Source organism: Spodoptera frugiperda, chromosome 3 (assembly GCF_023101765.2).
Source record: "Spodoptera frugiperda isolate SF20-4 chromosome 3, AGI-APGP_CSIRO_Sfru_2.0, whole genome shotgun sequence".
NCBI lineage: Eukaryota > Metazoa > Arthropoda > Insecta > Lepidoptera > Noctuidae > Spodoptera > Spodoptera frugiperda.
Window position 1 is genome coordinate 441,701 of NC_064214.1, and position 13,044 is coordinate 454,744.

Below are 13,044 nucleotides of genomic sequence, written 5' to 3' on the forward strand. Positions count from 1 at the left end.
AATTGGAACGCCGAGTAATTAAAAATAGATTAACATTTTACTGATATATTTTAATACATATACATACATACGTGTGTAATGATTTTCCTAGTAAGTTATCTAAATCGAAATCGCTACCAGTTTCTTAGTCAAAAGATGGGCTAAATTCGGATAAGCATACAGACATTTTAAACGAATTACTCTATACGACAACGATAGAAAAGGGACAATAGCATCCCAAGTAATATCGTTAATAGAAACATCAAAGGTGACGTCTTTTACACTTTGTAGTCAAGTAAATAATTGATTTTCTACATGGTCGATCCTTTTTCTCATTTTCTAACTGAAAGGTAAAGCTAATACCGTTCCCTTCGTACCTTTGTGTACAACATGAATCTCGGTATATTGCATTTCATGAGGTGCGTCTTTTCAAAGGGTTCATACCAACTGAATGTCTTTGCTGATAAAACGATGTGTCCGAAGGTTTAGGACGCTATTTTTTTTTGTTCTCAGAATAGTTTTTCTTTGAATAAGAATATCGATGTTACCTGTATAGAATGAAAAGATTGATAGGGTGAGCTAGATAAAGTATGGATTACGGTTGTATTGATTTGTTTTATAGAAAGGTACGAAATACAAATTTAGTAGGTAGGTAGTCTAGACAGGAAAATAGGCAGTCAGTTGGAAATGTTGAGAATAGCAAACATGCTATTAGCAAAATTTAAATTATCTCATTACTAAAATGTTTAAAGATTAAAACTCTTGGGATTTGAAGTTAAAATAAAAGCGCACTTACTCCATTTACTCTATAGGGTAGAACTTTTCTTCTTTTTTTATTAAATCGATATAGATCTATTAAAAAATGTATAGGTCTTAATAATTTCATATGTAGGTGTTTTAGTTATGTTAGTATTTTAGTAGATAACACTTAGGATGAAACCAAAATCAAAATGCCTCAAATATTTTAGTATAATGTTAAGTTTATTTTATAGTTTACAGTCATTTAACATAGTCTTTCTTTTGTTTACAGATGAGAGATTTGTGTATTATTAACAAAAATGTGCAACAACATATAAAATATCTTATAGATAAGTCGCTATTTGGCTTCGCCTCACTTTTATCACTATATTTATATTACAAACAAGAAAAGTACCTATTCCTTAGTATAAGAATCCAATAGCATTAACTGTACATTTTGTATTAAAATACACGTTAAATATAATATTTTTATTCTACAAATTACACAGATCTTCATCTTGTATGGTAAAATTTTGTTTATCGCAATGAGATGCATTATGTACAATCTACATCGTATTATTCTTGCTTTAAGTAATTATTTTGTCTTAAAACTAAATTACACTTTGTGTTAATATTGAGTTCACAAAAAAAAAAAATGTAATTTTATCAATGAAATTGTAAACTTTTACATCACGGTAAATTATAATATTTACACAATTTTAAAATTACACTTTCACGGCTAGTACTCCGTGATATCACTCATAGCATACTAAAAAAAGTACTAAAATAATTTTACGAGAATTTTATGCACCGTCGTGAATTACGCGATGTCACTTGTAAATTAACGGAATTTTTACAAAGCCACGTTTTATGTCTTAAAAAATTTTACTTCTTGACAAATCTTTCTCCTATTCGAATTTATATTACAACAGATTTAGAAGTTTTTTTCGCTAGGCTAATTTATATGCATGGTATATTAACTTTAGTTATTCTAAGTCATGGTCGATTGTGTCATAAATACAAAGGTTTTTATGACACAATAAAAATATTTTTACATTACATTCCTTGGTATTTTATTTAAAGTTCAATTATATGAGAATACACACCACGTATCTGATATTCTGCGGATATAAGTATCACCTTAAGTCGTAATGAATTTTTGAATCATCTAAATACACAAATCTGGTTCTACTCCTAGCGAAATCTGCCTAGATCGTAATTTGTAAACATTCGGATTATTACACTGATAGAATTATCCATAAACATATTTGAATTTAATAACAATTGGAACAAAATTTTGTTCTCACCGTACATCGCGTTTAACATTTCAGAGGGAGTACAGCGAGTTGGTTTTACGTTAACACGATCGACTCGTTTATAATGTTCAGCGCTATGATTGGTTGCTCCAAATTAACCAACCAATCAGACAGTGCTACATGTTGTAACGTTTCGATTGCATGAACGTAAAAATAACTGGCATTCTTTACCCAGATCACAATTGCGACATTAATTTATTCACATTCATTGTAGCGACAACAAAATCTTTTTTCTTCTTGCGTAACATATTTCAATACCAAAACTTGAAAGTTTTTACATGATCACGGGTAAAATAATAGAAGTGTTGTACAGGAAACAAAGGCCAAAACTCGGGGTTGCCAGAAAAGTGTTCCTTTGTTCCCCGTGTTGTGTTGTACTGCGGCTTGGTTCTCCCCTGATAAACAGAACGAAATTGTTAAAGTTTCTCAAAAGTTTACAATATGTCTCATCATCTTACACTATGAAACTACTTTAATACATATTTGTCTACACAGACAGTAAAATTGTTAATCTACTATATCGAATGACGCCATTTTGGTTCTAAGTTAAAACTACGAAATCTGCCAATAATAATATTAATTTTCTTGGAAGTTTAACACTACACAATAAAATAATAAATATATAGAAAGGAAGGGGCTTACCGATCAAAACGTGAACATTGATTGTGACTTGAGAATGGTTCTGCAAGTGACATGTATACGTCCCACTGTCATTCTGTGATGCTGAACTAACACTGATAGTGGCACTGTAAAGAAAGAAGATAAAATATTTCATCTGGTCTCCAGTTGTTTGAGCATTTTGAACTTTATTAACATGCAATAAGAACTACTCACCTCATATTCCTCCAAGTGACATTATCAGTGAAATCTTTCCCTTGTTTCTTCCAAAAAATTCCATAAATATTATTTTCTACGGGAGGTGTTGTAGGTTTCATAGTAGTCAGTTCAGTCGTGGTCTTCTCTGGTGATTTCTTAGTTGTAGTACTTACGCTAACAGTTGAAGTGATCGTCGTAGTCTCGACACTCCAGCTTTTATTCATCATTAAATCTATTCTATTGAATATTGTACTCATTTTTGTCGTTAACTCTGTTGTTGTAGTGGTAGGTAAGGGTGTGGTTGTAGGTACAGGCGTCGTCAACGGAGCCTTAGTGGGTATAGATGACACATATTGTTCTGATATGATACAAGATAATTTTATAGCGCTACCCGCTTTATAAAATCTGTCTTTCACATCGTGTGTTTCGTCACCGTTTATGGATATTACGGGAGCTGCAAGAAAAATATAATTTTAATTTATGCTAACAACATTTTTTCCAGATGTACCTACAAGTTTATGACCTAAAGGAATTACAATTTTGATAACATTTCCCTTTTTTATAATTTGTAAGGCCATGACGGACTCGGAATGCATGAATTATTTCCTCAACGGAGACTGAAAATATAATTACGCTCCGGTTATTTTCCAGGAAAAGCACAAACAGGACTTCAAGGGCCTAATAAAAAGTTTACTACTTTTTTAAGACATCACCGTTCCATTTCGTTTGACAAAAAAACTGGGAAATGTTGGCAGAAGGTGAGCTACTAAATCGAAATAAATACTTTAATTTGTCTGAATTCACATAAATAGTCATGGAACGACGTCATTAAGTGCTGTTACATGCAAATTGAGATTAAGGGTATTTTGGGGAATTTTTCTCGGGCTTACCTTAAACGGTAATATCAAAAGCGATTAAGACGAAATGAAATGGCGCGCCAAAAAACAGAGGCAGAGGAAAAGGTGATGTAGGGAATAAAAGAGAGCTTTTCAATCTCTCAAATAATGCACACAATAGGACGGCTTAATTAAACGTTTCTGCAAAAGATAAAGAAAATATACTAATGAACAATTTATTTGTTTACTTACGTAAAACTGTTAGGTTTGTGAATATCGTTCTTGGGGGATGTGTGGATATTTGGCACATATAGTGACCAGCGTCGGTTAGTTTCACTGGATTCATACTAAGTCTCCAGTTGTTTGGATATTGAAATTTTACTGCTATCCTATTGTCGCCGGCGTATAAAGCTGGACCAACGGTGAGGAGTTGTGCTGACTCCGTTGTGTTTCTCAACCACATCACCTGTACCGAAAAAAAATTGAATACTTTATTGTATTCCTCTCGCTCTATGATTATAGTTATATTGTCATTGCCTATGGGCGTGTTTCACAATGTCTAGATAGCTACAATTAATTGCTGCCAGATTTTGAAAATATAATGTAAATGAATCATCCACTACATAAGTTTATGGTGTAATATATGAAACTGGTAAGCCAGTCCTCGCATCATAAATTCACAATAGGCAAAATTTCACATATAATGTTATACAGAACATACCTACGTTTGGCAGGCTTTTTAAGCTGTATTAAAAAGTCTAGTCGTGTTTCATCACCTTCATATAAGTACCAGATAAACTTATGTGACAGATAGTTCATACAATTTACGTTCGATATTCAAATGTATCTGGTACATAGCAGCTATCTAGATATTGTGAAATAGGCCCTAAATATGACAAACAAATTTTAGATTTATCAGACCTATAGATTTTAGTTCTACGCTATAATTAGTATTCGTCTGACGAACACCCTTGTATAAATTATAGATATCCCGCAGCTTTTGATTTACGTTTCATTAGAGAAGCTAATTCCAAGACCGAAATAATTATAAGGATTGAAATTAGAAATTCTTTTTCTGTTCGAAACGAATTGAAAGTGAAATTCTAAGTACTTGATCTTAGCAATGAGGATAATCATTCACTTTGAGCTCCTAAATGATGGGAGGGCAATGACCGGTTTCAAAAGGTCTTTATTCGATAAAATTTGATCATACCTTTTCTCAGTACATTTACAAACTTAGTTTGTTTTAATATTCTACGACATTAAAATTATGCTAACGTAGAAATAATTTTATTAATTTGCATAATAAAACCGTTTCGTATACTTAAAAACATTTTATACTAAACAAAATTAAGGTATCATGAGAGAATGAATGTGCCAAAAATATTAGTCTATATAATTTTCCTAAGAAATACTTTAACGTTCATTCATTTAGATAATTCCCGAAAAGATCAGCTTTCCACTTCAATGAAACGAAATTGATATAATTCTAGGAAGAGTGCCGTATCATTTCAATGTTACAGGAATTATGTAAATATATTTACCTAACATTTTCAGCTCAAATATCGTAAATATGAGATGTGTTATATTTATAAACAACAACAAAGGTATTGTTTGTGTTTGTATAAATTAGTAAAATAAAAAAAGAGTTTCAATAGCGATTAAATATTTTTGATGTTGAAATCCTATTGTATTAGTGTCTTATCAAATATCGATTTTGATATCATTCAAATGATAGATATATAAGTATTAAGTTTACTATCTATGTAGTATCGGCAGAGTGAAATACATTTTCACCACCACATTGTACGTAAAAGTCAACTAAAGGACAGCTAAGACCATGGGGTGTACTTTTGAATCCAAATCCGATTGATCGACATTGATACTGTTTCATTTCGTTATAACACTTGAGTTGCAAATCTAACTAAATAGTATCGAATTTGGCTTTATATTCCGTACTCTGAATGTTATGCTATTCTAACAGTTACGAGTATTATTGGGATTTTCTAGTCTGACATTGAATAATTATAGAGATTTATTGAATTGAAATCGCACTGATATTGATTACAAAAGTAAGCGCCCAAGTCACAGCAATATCTGGTAAACCTGATCTTTCAAACTCCGACCTACAACCCACTTACTAAGGATGAAAAATATGCCAAAACCTGCTTTTGTAGAAGAGGCGAGACTATAGAGTTTAAGAATGAACTTTCACGGGTTGTTGATAAAAGTTAATAAAATTTCTACCTCTAAAATAGATGAAAATATGCAAAAAAATAAAGATTTACCGTTTTGTCCTTGAGCATGACGACTCTACAATTCAACAAGGCCTCCGCCCCAACATGGGCCGTCACTTGAGTGTACTTCTCCTCCTCGAAGTACGGGCCCCAGTGGTGCTCATGGTGATGATCATGGTAACTCTGGTACGGCACATAGGGACGAGACTCTTCTACCTTGTCTGTTGAGCAAATTATATATAATAGAACTATTATAACAGTTTTATACTAAACATCCATCTACATATTGTATAAATTTTAAAACATTAAACAATGTCTTACTCAGCTATCCCGTGATGTATAAACTTATGATTGATGTACAAAGAAAACTTTGCATGCAAAAGCAGTAAGGTAAAAGCATTTGTGATGTGTAGTAAAAGTACACTTTACAGTTTATAATCCAATACTCAAATGTTACACAACTTTACACTAACAAGTTACAAAGACGGTGTACGATTTAAGTGTTGCTAAAAGTTGAGTTGTAGTTGAGTATTTGATTAATTGCTTTTTAATTAAAATTTATTATAAAATTGTGAATATTAACGTTAATATTTGAAAATATGATTTAGTGCGCAAAAATAGTGAATGTGGTGTATTAAAATAATTTATTAGGTTATAAATTAAATTAAATAGTTGCCAATAACTAAACAAACAGGTACATAACAAATGTGCCAATTGCAAATACACTTTACATAAAACTACATTATAAATATAAGCTGGTAGGTTTTCAAAACAGGTTTGTGTAAATATGTAAGTAAAAATAGTAATTAAATTTTTTATAAGCTTGTTCTAAAATTTTCAGTAATTTATTACAACTTTTGTAGTAAATTGTTTATAGCCATTCAGGGAGCGATAAAACAAGAAATGCAAATTACTTTGACAAAGATCGTGGTACAATTTATTACTATAGGGATGTAGCTTAGCTTAGTTAAAATTCTTTTAAAATATTCCATGTAAGTTAATAAATAAATTTTATAGAGGAGGTTATTCATTTAATGTAACTCTAAGCCCTTAAAAACTTGGTCAGCATCAGTTAGGTCAGTTTCTTAAATAACTGATTTAACATTATGTGCGTTTTAAAGGTAACCGGATAAGTTCCCATAAGACAAGGAAGGCCATATGCTTACCCTTGGGGAACATAAAAACCTCGTCGAAAAAGGTTGGCTACACCTAACTTTGCATATTACATTTGCATAATATATTAACGATAAATACATTAAACCGAAAGTTACTTGTATCTTTAATTAAAAACCTTATTCCAGAATTAAAATTAAATGAAACAAAATTAGTTAAGAAAAAAGTTATTTTCTTAATCCCATTTAAATCAGGAAGTAACGCTATTTGAATTTCAATTCCGATAAGATTGTTGTCAACGCCGGCGTCTGTCGTAAAAGAAATTGTTTAAAATCTGATAATGTTCAAACAGCTTAAATCTCTTGAATAAGCGAATTCATATTTCTTTATGTAAATGAGACCACGGACGTCCAAGACGTACTCTAGACGAGAAAATCAATACTTACTCTGTAACAAATGATCGTTTCTGTCAGTCGCTCCTTCACGCTTGATATTTTCGCGTAGTTGCTTCGTGATATTTTTGAATATCTCCCTGGACAAGGCGAGATTGTCCTTCTCATCGCTTCGACGTCTCCGAACAACATTTGTTCGATAATCTTCAGGAAAGCGCAACGGTTCTGCACAGATCAATTTCTTGCTTTAATACTAACATTGTCTTTACTTTTTTTGTTTCTTCATTTGGATTTTTAAACTTTTATTACACCTTTATACTTTTATTATAAGTTCTAATTAAACTGAGATACTTTATTGGCATTGTCTATCCTATGTAATTGAACATAGATTATTATTATTAAAAATTCGTGCTCAAAATGTTTAAGTCATGTTCATACTTTATATACTACTTTCATTAAGATTTAAAAACTAAAATTGTTCAATTTTATGTAAAAAATGAGGTAAAGCAAAATCTAAAGTTTTCCTAGACTTTACCTTAAGTTTTCTTTAAACGATTGATCAAGAATTTTTATTTTTATGTTCCGACTTTCTGATTTGTTTGATTTTGTATAAAAAATTCAAACGTCCTTAAAAAAAGCTTTGAATAAAAATTATTCGTTTACTAAACTTTTTATCTACGTTTTACACAAGGTAAACTTTGAATGGTATTCAATAAAACTTGAAGTATCGACCAATGTTTTTTTTTTGTTTAAAATCTGCTATACGTAGGTCCGTTGGTAGGTAAAATATTTAATTTCTATAAATTGTGTACCCCTTATAAGCACTTAAATATTATAAAATTAAGGAAATGGTCTGAATTAAAGTAATCATACAGCAGTTGCAATTACCATAGAATATATTCAGCGCCATATTTATAATTTTCTTGCAGTTAAGTTGACTTGATAGCGCAACGTGATCAATGTTTATATTACGAATAGTATGTTCTTCCGTATATAAATTGAATAATATTTACGCAGAGCGCCCATCTGACCTTCATAAGCCATTAACAATGCGTCTTTTACCCTTTTATCAAACGCCTGTCGAGCTGTTAAGACATAAATAGAACTGACTGTTTTGCAAAGCGCAATAATGGAACGACGCGACAATATTTTTCCTAGTAGGTACATATAGTTTACATTTGGGACTATTTTCCTATTTATAGTGCATTTTGGTTTTTTGTGGAGTGTGCCACATTTGCAGTCAAGTTTATAACATGAGTTTAAGTATCAAATTATATACAACGACACGCCTTCACATTACGGTACGTAATGCCGCTATACAATACACACCCACTTTTCACCATTTGTGTTATAAGTCCCATGTAACACGGAGTGAGCCTATTGCCATATACTGGACACACTTTCCAGACTCCGTGCTACTACTGAGAAATTTTCGAAAAACCGAAAAGAGTCCAGTAATACTTTGCCCGACCCGGGAATCGAACACAAGATCTCTTGTCCGGCAGTCGCACCTGTGACCACTCAAGCAACGAAGCATCAAATTATGTTTTCTTTATTTGAACTACAATTAATTATAGCGTAGGTACTTCTTACGTTTATAAAATCATCGCATTATAAATAAATAATTAATTACTCTAATTATATTTATTCTACAAACTTCTACTTTTAAACTTTGTTCAACTAAATTTTGAATACCTGTGTGTTTAATTAAGAAGTTTTGCAAAGTTCATTATAAACTTCACATAACCAGTGAATATAAACATGTATAATAAATATGAACTTTATGAATGCACTTTAAAAACCAATATTCAATGTCGTTTCTTAGAATATGTCTTGAAAATAAAAGAATATTTTCGACTTAAAGTTTAAAAATGAATAATAAATTCTGTTTAACATCTAATGCGATTATCGTAAATAATTTTAACATTTTTTGTATTAAATTGTAAAGTTTTAATAGTAAAGATGAGTTTTCGTAAAATCAACGCTTACAATATTCAATTAGTCTTAAAAGTATGTTAAAGTTTTAGAGTACGATAAAATATGGATTAAAGGAATTTGAAAAAGGTATTTACTTATTTTGTACAAAAACATTGAGTTCTAGTTATTGCTTGTTACAATCAACATCATCGCTATTGCTCAAAGTTTGACCTAACGTGACACACACATTGAGTTTAGTGTCTGGAGCTCTAATAATGCCCATTAAAATAACTTAACTGAAAAAGCCAGTACTTAATTAACTAAAAAATCACGGTTTACTCACGTATGTTAATGGAGAAAAGCTCTACTAGTTTCGAGTCATAGTGGGACTTATAATTATGAGCAACGTGCGCTGACGTAGCAGCCTGAAGACGTTGTCGTCGTGATATTTTAGCTAATAAAGTATAACTTACGATAGTTATTATAAAAATCTCGTATTTCTTACCCAATCCAGAAAAATCGACAAACAATAATCTTCCAAAACATACAAAATATTTATTTTCCTTATAGAATTCTATAATTTACTTTCGTTTTGGACAAGCACTTGCTTCAGTAAGACATTTAATTTCCGGACTAACACTACATTTATTCCTGAAACCTCCTTAAATATCTGGCTACGTGTCTACATCGAGAAATAGGTGTGTCAAGCTGTGTTCATAAAATTCTGGAATGTTTCAAATATTCAAAAGTTCATACGGATATTGGTTTCCTATGCCGGACCGTATCAATAAAGTATTCAAGCTGTATCTACGATGGTTGTGAATACGTAATTGGGATTTGTGATGACAAGCTGTCGTGATTGGCTCTTGATTTCTTTGAAATTGTGTCTAGTAGGTAATTTTCACTTGCGTTTGTGTTTATAAACACGAATTCGTCAAATTAGCGATAACTTTAAACAACAGTAATTTTTTATGCATTTTAATTTTATTTGTCTTTATACATACATACATAACCTCACGCCTGTCTCCCATGGGGGTAGGCAGAGACAATGGAACTCTAATTGCTACAAATCTTACATAACTCTTTCGCCTAATCAAAAGTCATTAGTCTTATCCAAGCCAAATGATTTGAGATTGAATATCGAGCTAGACATGTTAACTCAACACAAAATTAAAAGTTTTAAATCTTTCAACAAACATTTGATATAAACCGCGCCTATCAACAGCATACAGTCCACTTATTTTAACATCCCGTAGTGGTGCGAACAATAACAAATTTAATTTAAGAGCTCATATCAAGTTGGATTGAAAAATCTGCCAAAGTAGGGCCTGACCGATAATTTGATATAACAGTTAGGAGGCAATGGATTCTTATAAAATTTTAACATTATACCGAACATAGTCAATTTGGTGACCCTGACATTATAAAAAGATCAGCAGAAAGAAAATGAAAGTGTTCTGTACAGCTGATGTATAATTGTAGTGTTGTTTGTCGGCAACAGTGCAAGAACATGCTAGCTTGCATTCTAAAACTCTTATTTATTTCAATTTTATTATTTATCTCTTCTAAATGCTTTTATAATGCTATTGTGCATTTTTTTATTTAAGCTTTTAGTTTATTATTTCATATTAATGACGGTGCTTTAGGCCTGTTCAAACACGATCCATGCTATGCTTTTGACACTAAGTGTATTTATTTATTTTTATACATTTTATTTTATGTTATTTATTTAGGTTTCACTGTGAAAAGCGTTTAGTGCTAACTAGATAGACGAAGGTATTTGTAGTTTAGGAGGTACTTACCAGATGCAGTATGGATGCAGCATAACGCTAGAAACACGAAGTAGAGGCCGTCCCACTGCATATTAGAGACATCACAGGCGTAGGCGCATTACGCTCGCCGTTTACCTGTAAAAACAAAATTTGATATAAAAATGTCATATTTACATTTCACCACCGCCACTATTTTCGTGGGTGACTGAAGAATACACACAATTGTGTGGGAGAGCCATGCTTCGGCACGAATGGGCCGGCTCGACCGGAGTGATACCACGGCCGGAAACAACGCTTGCATTGTGTTTCGTTGTGTGAGTGCGGTTACCGGAGGCCCGATTTCCCCCTTCTAAATCTTCCCAATCCCCGATTCCCCAAAAACCCTTAAATTCCTAACCCTCAAAATGCCGGCAACGCACGATTGCTTACCATCAGGTGATACGTCTGCTCGTTTAACGGCGTGTTCCATAAAAAAAATATATTAGAGATCAAGAAGCAGCGAGTGCTCTCCCCATTTTTAAATTGCAAATTCTAACACGCCTGTCAAGCGAAGCAGATTATGACAAAACCTCCTTCGTAGAAATTGATTTAATTATTATAATGTCAAACCTCAAGGTCATGTATAGTTAGAATCAATCAATAGTTTGACAGTGGGTCCAGTAAATAACGTCAGCAATAGTGGATTATGTGCTAGTAAATTACCTATAATAAATTAGGTTACATGTCTGTCGGTCCACGTAACATACTGATGCCAAACTAAATTGGGTTGACACGCTGTACGGATCCCAAAATGGGTTTTTGGTTGTAAAAGTAACAGTAGCAGAAATATTATTAGTGTTAATCTTAAAAATGTGAGTTATATTGGGTAACATTAAGGTAGCTGATGGTTTCTGAGAACTTCTAAAATTAATACTTAGGAGATATTCCATTCTGTGGAAAGCTAGCTACTTTCAATAACTATTCTTTTCCAATAAATATAACCTAATATCCGTATCTGAAACTAGATAAAACGATACAGACTTGCAAGTTAGATACTAGTTCTCCATTCTAACTTTCCCATTAAATCTAAATGGACTTTTTGAAGACCCATTTAGAATCTTAATACGTAACTTACCCAAATGTGGTGAGGTTATTGGGTTTGCCACAATTTATTGGGCAGATTTCACGGTATTGCTTACGAGGCTGAGGAAATCGGTTAGGAATGGCTTTGAATCGGTTTTCATTCTACCTATCAAAGGTACTTAGTGTCAAAGTGATTTCCAATTGGAACATTCGCATTACGAAGGAAATTCGCCATTAGATTCGCGTTACGCTATCGAAAATATCAGCGTGAATGTAATTAAGGTTCAAAGATAATTATACGGTCAAGAGATCTGCTACTAAATATAGAAATTGGTGATAAAAGTCCCTCGGTAGAAGTAAGTTTAATTAGATAATGAAGAGAGAAAACAAGTTTGTTTTTGTTGCTATATTAACGTTCTTTAAATAGAAATGTTATATATGTATCACAATTCTACATAACTACAAACCACAAGTCTAGCAAAGCCCACGCAACGGACTTGTCTTAATAATTGAATTAAATACATGTGGGTGTAACACTACTGTCCATTCCCAAGAGCGCAGACGTGATAATGAAGTTATATCACAAAATAGTTAACCAACTTAGATTACCTCAGATTTGTTCCTAAATAATTTAAATCAAGTTAATTGGTTCGTGCGTGTTTGTGAATAAGAAATGCTTCCGTTAGCTACGGCTAAAGTTTCAGGGTTGCGGTTTACGGGCGTAGGATGTAGTCGGCTTATAAAACTGTACCGGAGCAATTTTCATTTTATATCACGAGATTCAGCGAGGTGTATGAGATATTAAGTAGGCACTCTGCTAGCCGGAGGAGGTGCAGCCACAAGTTGTGGTCAATGTTTAGATAGTT

The 13,044-nt window shown here is 32.4% G+C and overlaps 1 protein-coding gene across 2 annotated transcripts in view; it reads right to left on the minus strand.

Annotated features, from left to right (window-relative positions):
- Positions 1 to 939: 939 nt before the first annotated feature.
- The window catches only part of LOC118274255 (uncharacterized), a 37,051-nt gene continuing 24,946 nt past the window's right edge, over positions 940 to 13,044 (minus strand). The window contains exons 2-8 of one of the 2 annotated variants that reach the window (XM_035591693.2): positions 11,147 to 11,251; positions 7,482 to 7,652; positions 5,974 to 6,143; positions 3,938 to 4,151; positions 2,868 to 3,303; positions 2,676 to 2,779; positions 940 to 2,428 (exon numbers count right to left, since the gene is read on the minus strand). In XM_035591693.2, coding sequence (XP_035447586.1) covers positions 2,316 to 2,428; positions 2,676 to 2,779; positions 2,868 to 3,303; positions 3,938 to 4,151; positions 5,974 to 6,143; positions 7,482 to 7,652; positions 11,147 to 11,207 — 1,269 coding nt within the window. In that variant the 5' untranslated portion in view covers positions 11,208 to 11,251 and the 3' untranslated portion in view covers positions 940 to 2,315. The remainder of the gene's footprint in view (positions 2,429 to 2,675; positions 2,780 to 2,867; positions 3,304 to 3,937; positions 4,152 to 5,973; positions 6,144 to 7,481; positions 7,653 to 11,146; positions 11,252 to 13,044) is intronic. The other variant, XM_035591694.2, reaches the window with a different exon arrangement.